This window comes from Eucyclogobius newberryi, unplaced genomic scaffold (genome assembly GCF_026437365.1).
Source record: "Eucyclogobius newberryi isolate DKJ021-1_F unplaced genomic scaffold, fEucNew1.0.hap1 SCAF_181, whole genome shotgun sequence".
Taxonomy (NCBI): Eukaryota; Metazoa; Chordata; class Actinopteri; order Gobiiformes; family Gobiidae; genus Eucyclogobius; species Eucyclogobius newberryi.
This window is the reverse complement of record NW_027315814.1, coordinates 161,406-181,213: the sequence shown is the minus strand read 5'-3', so window position 1 is coordinate 181,213 and position 19,808 is coordinate 161,406. Positions and strand designations below refer to the sequence as shown.

General features: G+C 40.0%; 1 protein-coding gene across 1 annotated transcript in view; it reads left to right on the top strand.

The window, feature by feature from the left end:
• Window positions 1-3,185: 3,185 nt before the first annotated feature.
• The window catches only part of LOC140365085 (peripheral plasma membrane protein CASK-like), a 29,788-nt gene continuing 13,165 nt past the window's right edge, over window positions 3,186-19,808 (top strand). Inside the window, exons 1-9 of the mRNA XM_072451386.1 lie at window positions 3,186-3,281; window positions 3,507-3,609; window positions 4,979-5,154; window positions 5,317-5,439; window positions 5,980-6,063; window positions 12,187-12,286; window positions 15,491-15,612; window positions 15,931-16,008; window positions 16,832-16,912. Of these exons, the coding sequence (XP_072307487.1) occupies window positions 3,186-3,281; window positions 3,507-3,609; window positions 4,979-5,154; window positions 5,317-5,439; window positions 5,980-6,063; window positions 12,187-12,286; window positions 15,491-15,612; window positions 15,931-16,008; window positions 16,832-16,912 (963 nt within the window). The remainder of the gene's footprint in view (window positions 3,282-3,506; window positions 3,610-4,978; window positions 5,155-5,316; window positions 5,440-5,979; window positions 6,064-12,186; window positions 12,287-15,490; window positions 15,613-15,930; window positions 16,009-16,831; window positions 16,913-19,808) is intronic.

The following is a 19,808-nucleotide window of genomic DNA, read 5'->3' as shown; positions in this document are numbered from 1 at the left end:
CATTTCTTGACAAGTAGCTTCTAACTGCATGTGTGCATGACACGAGCACGTGTGGGCGCCGCTCGCTCTTTTCGTTTTGTGGTTTCAGTTTTGCGAATTAAGGCGTCATTTAGAAACCACCATCAAATATTGTGTGCATTTGAACATACACATCATGCACTTTTGCACATATGCTCATCACTGCGGCACAGAAATCTACACGCCTTACTTGTCAATCTAATCTTTGCTGAAAATGTCAAACTTTGCGCACGCTCAAAACCCAGACAAAATATTTTGTTTCCTTAGAAGACTTTGTTGTTCACACAATGGTGTTTAATCTGATACTGTCTGGTTTTCTCACAGTTTGAACCTGGTTTGGTTCTAGTGTAAGGAACGCCTGGTTTACTGCTGACTTCATCTTTGTATAGTCCTACTTTTTGACCTGGTTTGAACCTGCTCGAGTCCTGGTCTAGGCCAATTTTAGCCTTAGTATAATCTTTATTTCCCCCCCGTCTTGGATCTAGATTTCTCTGGGTCTATTGGTATTGGTATTGGTTTAGTCCAGGGGTGTCAAACTCATTTTGGGCCGAGGGCCGAATTACGACGCTCAGGCTGGGTCGCGGGCCGAACATAAAAAACTAAAGCTTTATATAGCCTACGCTGTTTTTCAAGCAATTACTGGATCGATCAAAATAAATTACAAACACGTTTGTTCTCATAAACTAAAATGTATTAAGAAAAACTAGTGTAATTTCACCAACACTGTGCTTCAGTTTATGCGCATCACAACTTCAGAGTTGATCTACAGAGATAAACATTTAGTCTATTGTTAAATAGGTATTTGGAACTAAAAAGTATTGTATTTGACTTTATAACAAATAAACTTCAAGATCTAAAACACCTTTTTAAATGTACTAACTAACATTTCCACGTCTGTGTAGTTCTCTGTAGTTCTCTGTAGTTCTTTGTTCACCTGAACCGACTCACCACTGAATACATGTGAGAGCGTTTAAGGAGGTTAAGTTACGCCTCTTGCCTTGAAAATAATAATAATGATATAGAATAAGTGCATGAGCCACAGTGTTCCATCAAACCAATCTCTTTTGTCAAATTGTGGGCCAAATATTATGTAGAAAATAAATCAATAAAAAATATAGGAAATAAATAGCTTTTTTACAGCCTAGTAATAGTTGTGGCGACTGCAACAGGTGAAATACTGAGTCCATATTCATGCAGCAGCAGGAACAGGAACATGGACTTTTTTATGTGTTCTGATGTGAAATGTTTATCACAGACATGTTTCTGCTCAAACTCAATATGAGCTCGCTATTTTCATAGTTTAAGTTGATCTTAGTGATAAATGATTCATGTAGTGACTCAAATGAGGTCATTGTGTTTGTGTTCACAGTCACATTAGTGTGGACACAGTCATGTTCATACTTTATTACACTCTGACTGTAAATGAGGCGTTGGGAAGGAGACCCAATCTTGCGACCTCTGAAGGACTGTATAATTACTGGATATATATTTCCCTAATCCTCCCAGGTTGTCCGGCCAGAACAAAGGAGGACGTCAGCTTTGCTTATCACTCTTTATTTGCTTGAGGTTCGGGGTTAGATGTGGTTTGATGTTTGGTTTCTACAATACAGAAGTACAGTGAATAGTGGATATTAAAACACAATAATTCAATGAATATAGACAGATAAACATAGAATATACAGACAGTAAAGGTGTGAATAGTTTGCAACGTTAAAACAAGTTCAAATGGGAAATAAACAGTATATAAGCAGCAGCATTCACAACAACACAACAGAGCAATGATCTCCAGCCATTTTCTCGCCAAAAACTATAAATTCCGATCGTCCTTGAACGCATCACTACTAGCGCCAGCGTGCTGCGGAGTGATGCTGGCCTATGGGCCGTGAACGCATCGTCGGCGCAGATTACACTGCCGAGATGGAGCCGGATAAATAAGACAAACTAACTACAGGTAATGACTAATAGTAGCACAGTTAAAACAGACAAAGACGAAGCATTAGGAGGAATAAACTCACATTCTCAAGGACCAAACACACAGGAAAAGCACACGAGGAACGGGAAGCAGACGGAGGCACCGTGCCATACGAAGGGGGAAAACAACACAACAACTTTGCTAAACACACAAGTCCCGTCAGGTGCTGAACTATGATTGGTGGAGAGTAAGAGGACGTGATTGGCTGGACTATAGCTGGAGATCAGGTTACAAATAGAGAATAGGAACGTAAAGAATAGCTCTAATAATAAACTAATAACTAAACCGGAGTGACTAACTAAATGATGGACAAATCAAACACTATATTTACATGCAAACACTAGACCCTTGTTAACACTGACCTGTGTTTTTACCTGTGGCTTCTGATCTGTCCAGGTTTGTAGAGGTTTGTATGTTTTCCTCTCAGAGCATCATCACTTCATCACAGAAGTTTGTTTTCTTGTTAGCTCCACATTAGCTTCACTTTTAGCACAGCTCTAACATCCACAAAACCATCTCCTTTCTTTCTTCCACGTGATTCCAAACCACACGTCTCTGTCCTCGCTCAGACCTCTGTTCTGAGGCGCGTAAGTGCTGTAAAGTGCGCAAACGCGTGTCTTACTTCCCTCAGCACTTCTCCCTCGGCAGCACTCGGCAGTGATGAGTCGCGCGGGGAGGGGCGGCATTGTGGGACGTGTAGTTTTAGCGATAAAAACGGTTACAGATGTAACTACGGTTCTATGACCAAAAAAAAACAAAAAAAAATTAAAACAAAAATAAAAAAATAAAATATGAATTCGAAATGTTCGGCGGGCAGGATTAAAACGTTTGGTGGGCCGGATGTTTGACACCCCTGGTTTAGTCCTTGTCAAATCCTTGTTTGGAGCAGGAAAAACATGAAGTCAACCAAATAATTCTAACAGGGCTATTCAGCTTTGTTTTACTTTGCACACACAGTAGTTTGTCAGTAGTATTAAGGAATCTAAGATTATTTTACACTCTAAAGCAGGGGTCCCCAACCATTGGGCCCAAACCCGGGCCGTGGGCCATTTAGTACCGGTCCGAGAGGTAAATGTATTATTTTTGTTATATAGTTTGTTGCTATGTCCCTTAATTCTATGTGTTTTACCATGAAAATACAGAGCCAATTAATCTAATAAACAGCAAACATAAGTACTAAGGTATTGAAAGCTATATGTCCACATTGTACACTGTTGTTACTGGCTCTACCCCCTTCAACTGGTCCTTGAAAACATATCTTGTGATTGTACCGGTCTTCGTGAATGAAAAGGTGGGGGATCGCTGCTCGGCAGCTCAAATGTGAATGAACTACAACAAAATGTTCATAAACACCAGCTTTTTTGAACGATAAGTGATAGTCATTATTGTGACAGGCCTACAGTGCATCACAAAAACAATTCTGAAAAACAAAACAATCAAACTAGAGAATCAAAATACCGCAAGTAAAAGAGTAAAATGTATGTAAATGTAATTTGTTATTCTGTCTGTTTCTCAGCCTCACTGTGTGCTGCTGGCTTCCAAAGAGAACTCTGCCCCTGTGAAGCTGGGAGGGTTTGGAGTGGCCATCCAGCTCGGAGAGTCCGGGCTTGTAGCTGGAGGTAGATATAGATTTTCATTGTCTCATCCTGGATCCCAACTAACTGTTTAATTAAGGTGAATATTGTTCTACTTCTCAAAGGTAGAAAAGAGGTAATCATCTGGAAAATGTTTTGGCTGCCATCCAGACCAATCAATCAATCCATCTCAGGTTACTGGTCTGAGCAGTAAAACTACCGTACTGCGGCTGTATGGGCTGTACAGCGCTTGTGAATAAAAGCTGCGCACACGACATTTACAGAAAAAATACAAATTATACGTATACAGGCCACTCCTCAATAAGCTGCCAGTGCCCACGTTGTAACACGAGATATTTTCACATATACTACACGGTAGTGATGTGTCTTTTGAACCGGGGTTCTCGTGCACCCGTGGTCCGCTGCGCTCGGTTACTAATTTGACTAATTTCTCAGTGAATATGAGTTGGATTATAATAAAACGGATTTTGAAGCATTTTGAAGTTTTGAACATGACATGACATGACGTGTGTTCTTTGTATGTTAAACAAATGGCAGTACCATAGCTGTAAACAAAAGAGCTGAAGAAACAGCAGGTCCCGAGTGGCTCCTTTCCAGTAAATCCAAGCTTCAGTGCGGAGATTTGTGTAATAGCTCTGTTTGTTGTGCTTCATAATAAATCACACTCAGTCACAGCCTGCAAACTAATAATATGATCAAACTCTCCCCATAATCCCTGTACTTGGTCCAGGCAAGAGCGTATTTTCACAGTAGTGTAGTAGTCAAAATCCAGCATGGAGCGTGTCAGCGTAAAGTGGCCGTAGTCCAATCCAATCCTCTCCATAATCCTTCTCTGCCACCAAGTCAACGCGCAGTAAAAGCGCAAATCTGTCAAAAGCATGTGCGGTGCAGTGCTGACTATACGGAGAAAAACACCACGTGGTGGTCTGTGTGTCTCACATGTTTATGCATTGGTTTTGTTTGAGTTATTATAACTGAACAGATGTTATAAAACTATGTTTTAAAATAAGATTTAACACAGTTATAACATGATTCAATTCCAGAAAAATAGTTTTTGCACAAATTGGGCCCTTCATTTACACAAATGCATGCACCGAAAAAAGAACCCTTCAGGAACTGGTATCGAAAAGCAGATATCGTTAAAGAAAAATCTAACTGTACCCAACACATGTAACAAATGTTGTTTTTTTGTCCTATCACCCAGCCCTATCCAGCCCTTTTCTTGATCTCAAAAACATTGTTCAGATGACTACCTTTGAAATCTTTCCTACCACGCACCTCTCAGGGACAAATGAGGGATTACACCAAACAACTCAATCGCTAACAAGCAAATTAACCACAGTCTTGTTCTGTATTGCCCCTGAGCCTCCCTCTGCTCCTGGTTTTCCCGCAGGCCGTGTAGGTACTCCTCACTTCATGGCCCCAGAGGTGGTAAAGAGAGAGCCTTATGGTAAACCTGTGGACGTGTGGGGCTGTGGGGTCATCCTGTTCATTCTGCTGTCCGGCTGTCTGCCCTTCTACGGCACCAAGGAGCGGCTGTTTGAGGCCATCATCAAGGGGAAATACAAGGTACTGATAGAGGTGGGAGACAAATTCAAATACATCTATGTATATAATGCTTAAATATTAATATAGCACGTTTAAAACCCTGTACTTGACAAATCTATTTTACAATTTCTTATGATCAGACATCTTGCTGTTATCACATAAACATTATTTATAATTTTGCAGCTGAATCCTCGTCAATGGGCTCATATCTCAGAGAGCGCCAAAGACCTGGTCAGAAGGATGCTCATGTTGGACCCAGCAGAGAGAATCACCGTCTACGAAGCTCTCAACCACCCCTGGCTTAAGGTACTGTGGCAGAGTAGTCAGCCGGTGTCCTCTCAGTAAGCAGGTTGTGGGTTTGACAACTCATCTCTCATAGCATATTTTCTCACAACTCATTGTGCGTTTCATTTTCACTCTGTTTTTGCAACTTTTGACAAAATTTTTGTTGCCGTCATACCATGTAATAATCACTCCAAATGACCAAGGAAACCAGTACTGTCCTCTTTGTGCTTAACAATGTTTAACTTGAACCAACACAAAAATGTTTCCTCTTTTCAAAAACCACAGACCTACTTTTGTATCCGAGTTACAGTTTATACACTTCTCATTTCTCAAATATTAATATGTTGATCAATTAAATTAACTTACTATAAATATTCAGTAGTATTTTTGTTTAGTTTTAAATTTAAGATAAGCTAAAGAGTCTCTAAAATATAAAATTGGTTGATTATGCCTAAAATGAGGAACCTCTCGAATGTATTATTTGAGTGAAATGATCCTCATCTATAATAGGCAAAAGAATCATTTTTCATTGCGCCACAATTATTTCATTTTAAATTGCAGGAGAGGGACAGGTACGCCTACAAGATTCACCTGCCCGAGACCGTGGAGCAGCTGAGGAAATTCAACGGCAGGAGGAAGCTAAAGGTATTGGCATAAAGTAGCATAAGCAGAAACATGTTTGGTACAGGAAATGTATCCACCAAAACCAATGCAATGCGAACCAAGCACCAACCAGGAACCAGTTATGGTTTGGGTTGCCAGAAAAAAGTTTGAGAAACACTAAAACCACTTTTTCTAATGGGTCACCTCGTGTTTTCCACACTATACTGATATAGCCCAGTCACAAGTCTGTTACAGTCTAAATACATTTAGTGGTGGGTTGTGGTTCACTGCAGTTCTTTGTTCATGTGTGGTTTCCAGCGCTAACAACATTTTCCCATAGATGTGCATAGAGTGGTATTTCTTTGTTATTTTGTCATGTCAAAATTCCCTTGTAATCCTAAATTGAACAGACAAATTTGTTTTCTAAATGCATAATAGATCAATATAAATGCACAAATTACAAGTGTAATACAGAAGTATGACCCATATTTCAATTTTGTGAGCGGTTTGCATGTTTTTTCTGTGCCTGGGTGCTCTGGTTTCCCCCCATCAAGGACACATTTACCTACTACTTCCTCTTAGACCCACGTTACACTTATTCTAATAAGCCACAACATCTTTACACTACAGCAGAATTGTGCTAGCAGGCTGCATTATCACTAGACATTATTTGCATGTGTTATATTCCAGGTTTAATGTAGTTATTATTTTTATTATGATGTGCTTTTTGCTGCCATGCCAGAAAACTTGATAAGGTGGCAGAGTGGCTAGCATGCTCGCCTCACTGCAGTGGCGTGTGGTCAGGGCAATAAAAGCAATCAGTGATTGGCCAATAAAATCTACAATGACCGTGTGTCACAACTATATTTTAATTGTTCTAAAATATATCCAAATAAGCCTGTTCTCCCCTCACTTCTGCTGCTGAAGCTTGGCTGAAGTCACTTAGTCGTTTTGCGGTCTCTACAGGCCGCTGGATGTTACTGCGCAGGAAGCATTGTTCTGCTTTTACCACAGCGACGCAATCTGTGGCCGTGTTCGGAGGCTCGTTTATGCTTCGCTCTCTAATATGTGAACTTTTAGAGCGGACAGCAGCTTCTTTTATAGGTCTGCACATGCGCTCTGAGGACCGCACAGCCTCAAACTCATGGATCTATGCTCAAACCACACTGAATAAACCCTCCCAAATTTCTAGTTTTGACTTTTCCAAATATTCCAAACCTTCCAAATATTATGGCTAAGCATGGAGGAGCTAAACAGCTGATTGTGCACGTGGGTGCAGTGGACATGCGGCGGGAACAGACTGAAGTTTTGAAAAAAGACTTCTTGAAGTTATTCGACGTGCTTGATAAAATGGAAATCAAAACATCCATAAGTGGACCTCTTCCAAACATCGACAGGAGGATAAACAAGTTTAGCCGGCTTCTTCAGCTGAACACATGGCTGTCCAAAGAGTGTTCCCCGAGAGGACTACACTACATTGAGAACTTCTATCTATTCTGGAAACGAGAGGACCTGTTTAAGAGAAATGGCCCCCACCTATGCAGAGGTGGAGTGAGGGTGCTGACAGAGAACCTGCTCCACGCTCTGAGGCATTGGACTGGGCCTGGACAGGGTCCTGAGCAGATAGTTAGAGAAGAGAGGAATGAGAGAAGAATTCCTGCTCCATCAGCCAGAGACCGAGCCAATGTTTCAACATCAAAAGCACCACAACCTCAGCCTCCACCAAAGGATTCATCAGCAGCTGCTCCACCACCACCAGCAAAGGATTCAGCTCCAGCTGCTCCACATTCACCTCCACCGCCTCCAGCAAAGGAACAATCTTCAAAGGCCTTGGACCCATCTGTGACAAGCCCAACAACATCCCTGTCATCGCCCCTGCCTTCACACCAGCCCTGGGTTCCCCCTGCAACATCTACTCCCACTAAAGATTCATCATTCTCCTTCTCATCTCCACTCTCACCCATGGGCCTTCCCAGCCATTTTGAAAGTCTGATCAAATCAGGCATTAAGATGGCTCCACTCACGCCCAATATAGCAAGGGCTATGCCGACTACACCAACAAAAGCCCCACCACCCATCCCCCCTCGCCTCTCACCTGGTCCCAAACTCTCCTTGGCTACAAAAGCCCCACCACCCATCCAACCTCGCCTTTCACCTGGTATCTCCCATAGCTAGGATGCACTGGGTCTCAGCGTTGCCGGGACTTATTGTCACATTAAAAATCAAACCAACCCGGGGCCCTATGTAAAAAGAGCCCCCCCCTAGTGCTATTTCTGTAGTCACATCATCACACAGATGGAAAAACAAAATGCGAGTCAGGCCCAATCTGAGAAATGTGATTCATATTCCCTGTGAAAAGATAAAGCCCAGTCTCACTGAAACTAGTCTGAAACTTGCTGTGCTAAATGTCAGATCCTTATGTAACAAATCTCTCTTAATTAATAATTGTATTTCTTCTTATAATCTTGATTTTATGTTTTTAACTGAAACATGGCTTGACAAAAACACAGGAAATGTAGTTCTGATAGAATCTGCTCCACCCAACTTTAAGTTTGAATCTGAAACACGAGAAAACAAAAAAGGGGGTGGAGTCTGTGCTGTCTTTAGAGATGAAATAATTACCCGCAGGTTGTCTTTTGGGGTGTTTTCATCATTTGAGTATGTATCCTTTAAAATGGAGCTAAAACGGTCTCCATCCATTCTCTTCATTGTTTTATACAAGCCTCCCCAGCACTGCCAAAGTTTTATTGATGATTTTACTGAGATGCTCTCAGTCATATGCACAGACTTTGATGGTTTGGTCATTACAGGTGATTTCAGCGTGCATGTTGATAATATTTGTGACAGAAACGCTAAAGAGCTTGATGCTGTCCTTCAAACCTTCAGTCTTACTCAGCATGTGAGAGGCCCCACTCACAGCAGAAGGCACACTCTAGATCTCATAATTACAAAGGGGGTAAATATTTCAAATGTTAATGTGATCGATGTTGCTCTGTCTGATCATTTCTGTGTCTTCTTTGACCTGTCTGTTTCTCCCAAACCTCCGGTTGGTCCTGCAGTTGTTCAGAGGAGACACATAAGTGATGGCACAGGTGCACTGTTTATGGAAATGATAAACTTTGAAAATGTCTCATGTTCTAATGTAAATGATTTGTTGAACTCTGTTACATCTAGTGTTTTGAATGTTCTGGACACCATCGCCCCTATAAAGGCTAAAATGGTTAAAAATAAGCAGAAGGCGCCGTGGAGAAATGATGATTCGGTCAGGGCACAGAAAAGGGAGTGCCGCAGGGCCGAACGGAAATGGCGCAAGTCAAAGCTCCAGGTTCAAAAAGAGATTTACAAAGAAAAGCTGAACATGTACAACCTAATCTTATGTAGAACTAGGGAAAGATATTTTTCTGAAATAATTGGAAGCTGCAGTAACAACTCGCGTGTCCTGTTTGCCACAGTAAACAGATTAACAAACCCTCCAGCTCAGCTGCCGTTAGAACTCATTTCCACATCCAAGTGTAATGAGTTTGCATTATTCTTTAATGACAAAGTTCAGGCCATTAAAAATGCTATAAATCCCACAATGCAAAAAATTACCCTAAAACCACCAAGACACTTAGAGCTAACTCACTTTGCACCAGTAACTGACAAAACTGTCCATGAGATCATCACCAGTCTGAGTTCATCTACATGCTGCCTTGATGTGTTACCCACCAAATTTCTAAAGTCTGTGCTGAACAGTTTGTTAGCACCACTCACTCACATAGTTAACATGTCGCTTCAATCTGGAACATTCCCAATGTCTTTGAAAACTGCGGTCATAAAGCCTCTCCTAAAGAAGAGCAGTCTTGATGCTGCAGTACTGAGTCATTACCGGCCCATCTCTAATCTGCCATTTTGGGGCAAAGTCCTTGAAAAGGTTGTTTACCAACAGCTCACAGATTTCCTCTTAATAAACAACTCATTTGATGTTTTTCAGTCAGGTTTTAGACCTCATCACAGCACTGAGACTGCTCTTGTCAAGGTGACAAATGACATCCGCCTGAACACTGACACGGGCAAAGCCTCAGTCTTAATTCTGTTAGATCTGAGTGCTGCTTTTGACACTGTCGATCATGGGATCCTCTTACAGAGACTAGAGGACTGGGTGGGCATCACTGGCACTGCCCTAAACTGGTTAAGGTCCTATCTGGAAGACAGGAACTACTTTGTTGAAATTGGTAGCTGTGTCTCAGACCACATGACCCTGACCTGTGGAGTGCCCCAAGGGTCAGTCCTGGGTCCCCTTCTGTTCAACCTCTACATGCTGCCGTTGGGTCAGTTGATACGCAGTGAAAATGTGTCCTATCACAATTATGCAGACGACACTCAGATCTATGTTTCACTATCGGCAGGTGACTATGGACCAGTAGATTCACTCTGTCACTGCATCCAACAGATCAGTTTGTGGATGCAAAACAACTTTCTCCAGCTGAACTCAGACAAGACTGAAATAATCGTTTTTGGCCCACAGAAACAAAGAGAAAGTGTTAGCGGTCACCTCCAGAGTCTCGCTCTAAAACCTACAAACCAAATTAGAAATCTGGGGGTAATAATGGACTCAGACTTGAACTTTAATAGCCACGTCAAATCAATAACATCAGCAGCTTTTTACCATCTAAAAAACATTGCCAAAATCAAAAATATAGTGTCAAAACCAGATTTAGAGAGACTTATCCATGCGTTTGTCTCCAGTAGATTAGACTACTGTAACGGCCTGCTCACTGGTCTCTCCAAACGAGCTGTAAAACAGCTGCAGTACATCCAGAACGCTGCTGCTCGGGTCCTGACTAGAACCAGGAAGTATGACCACATTAGTCCTGTTCTCAGGTCTCTGCACTGGCTCCCTGTGGCTCAGAGAATAGACTTTAAAGCAGCTCTGCTTGTGTACAAGTCTCTCCATGGCCTAGCACCAAAGTACATCTTGGATATGTTAGTGCCATATGAACCATCTCGGACTCTGAGGACCTCAGGGACCGGCCTCCTGCTGGTGCCAGAGTCAGGACTAAACATGGACCGGCCTCCTGCTGGTGCCCAGAGTCAGGACAAAACATGGGGAATCTGTGTTTCAGTTTTATGCAGCTAAAATCTGGAACAGTCTTCCTGAAGATGTGAGACAGGCTTCTACTCTGACAATGTTCAAATCTAAGCTAAAAACAGTTTTGTTTAGCTGCGCATATGACTGAAAGGATTTTTTCTTTGCACTCTTCTCTTTTGTTTGTGATTTTATTAGTTTAGAAAATCAGTTGGATTGATAATTTTTAATTTAGTTAATTTTATTGTATTTCTGTAATTTCTTTGTGATTTGAATGCATTTTTCCTGCTGTGTGAAGCACTTTGAATTGCCTTGTGTATGAAATGTGCTCTACAAATAAACTTGCCTTGCCTTGCCTTTTCTATTATCTATTTAATACGGATGGACACCCCAGGTCTGCTTGCCCATCCATAAAAGTCACCGCGTGTAGAGTTTGCATGCGTCACTCCATGACTGGGTGGGTTTCCTCCAGGTTCTCCAGTTTCCACCATCAACTCAAAACATGCACCATAAGTAAAATTCCTAGTAGTAGTCCTGACTAGGGCTGGGTTTTGCCTAGTACCTCACGATAAATTGCGTATCCCGATACAGTGTCCACGATACGATACAAATCCCGATACAGCAAACTTGATACGATTCGTGTCCTGATTCACGATATCCCTTAAAACCGGTCTTTAAAAGATTACTAAAATTATGTTTTGATTAAGATTTCATGTCCCCAATATCAGAATACAACTGTCCAATGAGGAAGTCACATGTTCAGCTCCTCAGACTCAGCCTTGTTTCAGCAGTCTGTAGATTCAAAAGTGTAACTCGGCTATTTCTAATGACTATGTTGTTTTTAGTGTATCACAATACACATCTCTGCATCGATACACGTATTGCCAAGAAGTCCATCACGATATATATCACGATATCAATATATTGAGCACAGCCCTAGTCCTGACCATGCCGAGTTCAAAGATCTGGAGATGGTTCCCCGGGCGCTGGACTGAGGGATGCGTCAAATGCAGAGGACAAATTTCCCCACTTGGACATTAATTCTAATCTAATCTAAGAACAACACCTAATTTGAGTTGAATTGCTTTGTCTTTCAGGGTGCTGTACTGGCTGCAGTTTCCAGCCACAAGTTTAACTCTTACTACGGGGACCCTCCTGAGGAACTGCACGACTTCACCGATGATCCAACGTCTTCAGGTAAAAGCCAGAACCCCATCAATTATAGAATTATTACAGCATAATTAATTATATAATTACAGTGCCTTATTCAGTTCCACATCAAAATACTAAATGACTGAATACAAAAGCTGGAGAATGGAAGGGCATTAGACACAATTAATTATACCTTTTTAGATGTTATACCACCTAAACCACGTTCTAGTTTAGTTTTAAAGTTTATTGACGTGTTCCTGTCTGTCTGAACTTCCTTGATGTTAGAACTGTTGCAAATTCATTCATGACTTCCTTGTTTCACAAAAAACTTTCACTTCACTTAACAAGCTACGCAACAACAAGACAAGGAACTTCTTTTTTTAAATGAGAAATGTTTCTATTTTGTTCTACACAGTTTTAGAAGTTACTAAATATAAAGAAGGAAATTAATAATAAATTGAATTCCAAAATGGGTTAAATTTGACAAACACGTAATTATTATGATTATCATATCATAATCTCCAACAAGAATATGTAAAATCAATAAATTGGTGGGTGTTAGAGGATAAATTTGGCTTTCAACAACTTTATTAATAATTTTAATATTTGTTTTTCCTTCAAAAAATTACATTTAAATGCAGAGTTTGCATCTAGTGCCCACTCTTGCGGAAATTAGCCTTAGATTAGCTGATTTTCCATCTTTGTTGATTTGGCTAACTGATGAGTGCTTTACAATTAATAATTTTATTTGACTTTAGAGAAAGAAATATTACTCTTTGTGTGTGTTATATGGCGCTGATTAAAAGTCTGTCTCGTTTATCTTCTTTAAGTTTGAATAAAATCCATATTCCGGTTTAGTGTCTGTTTGCAATTGATTTTACATGTTTAACCACTGCACGTTTGCCTTTTTAAGATGGTTTTGAGTTAGAACTATTCCAGACACACACTCTTACACATTGTGTACATCGTGTCCACGTTAGCACAGTTTAGCTGAGTTCGCCTGTCTCGACTTTATGGTGACATTTGTTTTTGTTGCTGACATGTGGACTTCTATTCTTAGTTTCTGCTGAATCTTGCTGCACTTTTTAGTTTTAACTTCCTCTAGACTCTTTTCGCCAATTCGTCAACTCCAGGGCTGTGCAAAAAGTTATAAAATCCTATTAAATAGTTTTTAATCATTGCAAAAAGACAATGCGAGCTCAACTGAGAAGAGAATTAATCAGCACTTACCGTAATACATTTGGTTTCTAAAATAAATATTTTAAATAGATGGCTGGATATATAGTGGTTCCTGGTTAAGAAATAATCTTAAATTAGTGTTAAATAAGTTTAAACCTATAATAAATAAATGCATTAAACTGGTTGATTTAGTGATGGAATTGAATTTGCCTATTGGTCCAAATTTGAATGCTAAACCAAATATTTTCAAACTTTAACTGACATTTTACTTGTTCTTTTTTCTCTTTTGACATTTTGATTGAATAATGTAGCCGTCTTGTGTTTTATAATCTGTATAATCAACTAATGCGATTATCAAAATACTATTGCAATTATTTTAATATTCAATTAGTCACAAATATTCTGATTAGTCATTGCAGCCCTTTTATACTTGTTTTATGATCTAAGTTTGTACAGCTGAGTTTCCCCCTGTTTTTCATAGAGCTTCTCTAATACTTCTATTTTATTTAATTGTTTTCTTTGCTGTTCTATCTCTGTAGGACTTTTAGCCGCAGAAAGTACGTATCCCCATTTGTGTTTGCTGTGACATTTTTGTTTACATTTTACCATCAAAAAATCACTCAAAATGTTGAATGTTTTAATTTTGCTTGGCCTCGTTATTATTCAGTATATTTTCTGTTTATATGCATCATACAGGAAAAAAACTCTTGCAGTAATTCACTTTTTAGTACAAACCAATGGCATCAACAAGGTATTTTAATGGATATGAAATTATCACTTTCTTTGCAAATAATTTCAATATGATGCATGTAAACAGACTCATTGAAAGTGCATGGTTCTATGACTTTTTTGTGTGGACATTTTTCCTTTTATTTTGATACAATCCACTCAACAATTATGTAGCAATTAATGTTACCCATTCTCTTCCATTCAAAAGTGCCAATATCACTCTTTTAATTTACTTCACTGCCACCACTAGATCTGCACAATATGTGAAAAACCAAACCATATCAATACAAATAATATTGTCAGCAATGTTTTCAATATTTAATACCATTTCAATATTTTAAGTTCAATTAGTCAATTTATAGTACCAGTATACAAATATGTTAAACTAAAAATCAAGACATTTTGATTCAAAATGTGATAGAACAAGGGTATTATGTTTGCCCTCTAACTTTCAGAATAAAAAGTGACTCAAATAAGAATTTTAATACATTCTAATGTATTGTGCAAACTTTCATCATTATTTTCGGCACAAACCCATTCCCAAAATACATTTATCTCAATGTCCACCATCGTTCCATTCAAAACAAACTAAACTTGATCTTTCTGATGCCGTGTTTCTCTGGTTTCGCTGCATGTGCGGGCGAATAGCAGGTAGTTATGAATGAACGTCTTTGGATTTATGTGTAGTTTGTGTGAATATTTCTATAATGTATTATCATATAAAAAAAATTGTGGGGTTAAAATGTGTGGCGTTGTGGTTTTTGAATGTGTGGTGGGACAAAATGCTTAAAGTTATTTGTGTTTTATAACAAGATTTTTTGTTGTTATAATAGAATTATTTGCAGATAATTTGTTACTTGGGTTAGGGTTAACCCTAAGCATATAGTAGTTTGGAGTAGCACGCAGAGGCAATAGTATCAAGTTATCCTGTACTACTATGACTACTACTGGTAAAGTCTTATTTACCTAGTCTTCAGTCTTCTAGTTCTAGTTTAGTGTTGCTCCAATCCAGGTTTACCCTTGGAATAAACCCTGATTTAGCCCTGGTTTACTCCTAATGTAGTCCTTAGTTAGACCTAGTTTACTCGGATGAAAACTTGTTGTCAGATGAAAACCATGTTTTAGTCCTGGTTAAGTCTTTTTTTTTCTCCCCAATTTATTCCTAGCTCAAACCTGGATTTAGTCATGGTTTAGTCCTGCTGCGCTCTTCTGTGCTGCTCCAATCTATTACCCAATATCTGTACTAACTCATTTTTAGTTTCTCACAGAGCCTCAAACAAAATCCTACATCACATTATAAAAGGACATTCAGTGACTGTAGTGTCCGTGTTTGACCACCAGGGGCAGTGTCTCAGGTGCTGGACAGTCTGGAAGAGATTCACGCGCTGACCGACTGCAGTGAGAAGGATATGGACTTTCTGCACAGCGTGTTCCAGGACCAACATCTGCACACGTTATTAGATGTAAGAACATTTAAAGTACATACTTTGGCTGTAAAACAACTCCTGTAACTGTTGCTTTGGTATTGCATTTTGGCCTGTCACAGTAACACATTTTAAAGTGTGATATGTTATTTATAAGGAGCAGTACTAGACTGCTCATGACCATTTACAGACTGCTCTATTTACAGAGTTTCAGCGACATCTGGTGGCAACAAACATTTGTCTACAAAAATGTATATAGATGTATTAAAAAAAGGAAAAGATCTGTTTTTTCATCTTTTCTTTTTTCGTTTCAAAACTATAGTTGTTGTTCATTGATCAGAATATTTTTCCTTTCAGCTTTATGACAAAATCAACACCCGGTCGTCGCCTCAGATCCGAAATCCTCCCAGTGATGGAGTGCAGAGGGCCAAAGAGGTGAGACAAAGACAACAGTACATAAGGAAACGCTGGGAGCCGCCACACACAAAGGAATCAATGGTATTTTCCTAAACATAAAGTATTGTTCACTTATAGGTCATAATGAAATGTATACTCTTAACACTGATCATTGATAATATAGCAGCACAGTATATTGCATTTTTAGCTGATGCATTATTCTTATCAATATTTTACTGGGCCAAAAAATCATTAAAAAAAAAACAAAGGAAATTAAAATGGTCTCAATTTAGTCCAAATTGGGCCTGGTTTTGATCTTGGGTTGGATTTGACACACTTCCACTTGTGACATTTTATTTTTCAATTAACTGAGGTAACTGGTGTACATAAAAGTACATATTTTGTGGGTTTTCTTTATTTTTTCCACACTCAATTCATTAAACATACCTTCACTGTTACATAAATGTACATCTGTTAAATTAATAATGTGGGAAACCGGGAAATCTATGTACATTTGAAATGGCGATTGCAGTGATTATTGGACGGATTTGCTTTTAATTGTACTTTTTAAAGCCCACCATATTTAATTTAGGCCGTGGCTGCCGAGCCGTGGCGTGGTCAAATGGCCCAGCAGTTTCAGGAACCGAGGCACTGCCATATAGCCTCATGGCAAACCCTGACCCTGACCCTGACCCTAACCCTAACCCTAACCTTAACCTTAACCCAGCGCGGTCTAAAACGGCGCGGTCAAATAGCGCAGCGGTTTCAGGAGCTGCGGCACAAAGTAACATGGCAGTTTCGGCCGCGCGCCACGGCTCTGTAGACACTCCTTTCAATTTATGTCTTGCTGTTCTTGACGCAGGTGTTGGAAACCATTTCTTGTTACCCTGAAAACATGGAGGCCAAGGAGCTGCGACGAATCCTCACCCAGCCTCACTTCATGGTAACGAATCATGTTTTATCTTCTACTCTTTTTATAGTCCTTTAACTTATCAAAAGGCTGCACAGGGCTCAAAATTAAGTTTTTTACTTGGTGGCACATGTGCTTCCAAATTTATTAAATTAGGCACGCAGTCAAAAATTTAGGATCGCAAAACCAAATTTAAAGAACCGATTTCATTACATTTTGAATTTGTAAATGGTGTTACAGTTAAAACATCTGATTACCATACAATTCTGACTATTGAGCGCATATGAATATAAGCCACACTAACTAAATTTACAAAGACAATAATTTTTTTACGTATGTAGACTGCATCTGTCCATGTTGTTCCATGAGATATTTACACAGAAAAATTGTACGTAGTAGTGATACGCAGATGTCTTTCGACGGGGTCCCGTGAAATTCTCATTTGATTGCGGTGCGGGTTATAAAATGCTGACCGCCGTGAATAGCACGTCTGTGCTCCGTGTAGCTTTGCTTTTGACGTCATAAGGCGCTGGTACAGCTGGCAGCCCGGTGTAAACGCTCTCTCTTCTTTCTCACACTTATTGTGCTTTATCTCCTATATTTTGTAAATATGGTTAGTATATTTTTTCTATTTTACTGTACGATAGGGACACGCGCTGGAATAGTTTTTTAATTCAACTGTTTTTGACTTTTTTCGGCTGGATTTGAGCGTTTTTCGTTGTGTTGTTGTGACGTGAGCTAGCTCCGAGCGAGCCCACCAGCCGCCGCCCCCCCCCCCCCCCCCCCCCCCGCGCCCTCCGGCCGCGCTAAAGTACGGCGTGTCGTCGGTACACGTTTATATACACGTTTATATGAAAGAGGAACTTCACGAACGATCGGGACACGCACTGGAATCGCTTTAAATTAACTTGTTTTGACTTTATTCGGCTGGATTGAGTGTTTTCGTCGTGTCGTTGCGATGTGTTTTGGCTCTGAGTCCTCCGGCCCCGCCCCCCGGCTCCGGCCCCGCCCCCCGCCCGGCGCCGTACCGCGTTTCCACAAAGGAGGAACTCATGAAACTGCGGAGAACAGTCGTCTTACCCGGAGATCGTCACGTTATCCCGTCGCAATACTGACCTAACCTAATACTGATGTGCAATTCTGTCATATGTGCAATTGCTGTTGGAATTCATGTGCAATTACTGTGAAATTCATGTGCAATCTATGTGCTGTCGTGACACATATTCATGTGCAATTACTGTCGGGATCACATGCAATGGTATTTATTTATGTATTTATTTGTCTATGGGAGTTTTTATTTATTTATAGGAGATCTTCTACTGAAAGTGTTTTTCAGACTTCCTATAAGTGATCTGTTCTTCTGTATCTACCTCTGTATCTACCTGCGTTGCACCAATGAAATTTCCCCATGTGGGACAATAAAGGAATATCTTATCTTATCTTTTGGACACATCTAAATGCAGTTCCTTATTAGACCAATTTCTCTGTGAATAGAGTCAGATTGTAATAAAACAAGCTGCATTAGTGAATGAATGTGAGGGTGAATGGTTTGTCTGTGTCTCTGTGGTTCACCCTGCGACGAGCTGGCCTCTGTTCAGGGTGTGCCCCGCCTAAGACCCTGGGATAGGCTCCAGTCACCTGCGACCCTAAACGGGAACAAGCGGTAGAAAAACAATAAATTAATGGTCACAAAACTGAGATTAGTCTTTGCAATTGGCTTTTAGCTCTGTGGCAAAGTCATTTCTTTACTGCTGATCACTGCTATTCACTTTCTGCCGCTCATGTGCGGCCAAATATTTTTCTTCAGTTTCACTGGCCCAATTTTGAGACCGGCATTATTTAGGTAACAATCAGTGTCCTCTAGTTAAATGCTCCTGTGTCTCGATGTGGCCTTATGCAGTGTAAAAGCTCAAATACATTCGTTTAGTAGTTCATGTTTCAGTCGTCTCTCAAAAGTGAATGCTCCTGATCAGATTTAATATGTGTGTGATTAAAATGTTGTTGGAAATAATAATTCCAAATGGATATTACACAATAGTACAGCTTTAGTTCTATATGTATTCTCGTGACCAGTGCTACTTTTTAATGAGCTTATGCCCCCTAGTGTTTGGTCTGGGCGCTTTGTCAATCCTTATAACACCTTGACTGAAATCCTCTTACGCCTGAGCTTTGAGGTGGTGTAGAGACATGAAGCTAGCTACAATGTGCAATTCAAACTGGGATATGACGAGAGTACATTTGGAAACACTATGGGAATAATTGCCCAAAAAGGTAATATTTTTAGAAGTTGGAATTCTAAAGTTTTATTGTGTAATTGTGAATGTTTTGATCCATACTGTATTTGGTGGACGAAAGAGACAGGAATCTAGGTCATGAAGTTAGAAGTAACACATGTATTGAGCTCATTTATAGTATATTTCAAAAGCGTGAAATATACCAGTTTATATATTCTGTGTGGTAACAACTTAGTTACTAAGGATGGCTTAATATTGCATTTTAATATGTATGTGTCTTGTTTATTCTTTATCCAAAAAAAAAAAAAATAACTGGACTTGATCCATTACAGCTAGCATAATAAGCAGGCATAATAATTATTACTATACAAACTTAAAGGAATAATAGAGGATTTTTCCGATTTGAGGACTCAAGCGAGTCCCTTTTTTAAAAAAATGTGCATGCGTACACTCCCCCCCCCCCACCCTCCTGTTGTTTCCAAGACGCCGCCTACCATCAAACCTTGTGCGGAAGCGCGCAACAGCTCCGCATATCTCCGTCTCTTCTGAGCTCAAACACAGCTTTTCTCTGTTGTCATTTTTGTACTTTACACTGAAGGAACTCTCTAAACACACACCGGCATATTAACCACGCATGCGCAGCCATGGAAACGTGCTGCTATCCTGGGAACGAGTCTGCAGGTGTGCAGTAGGAT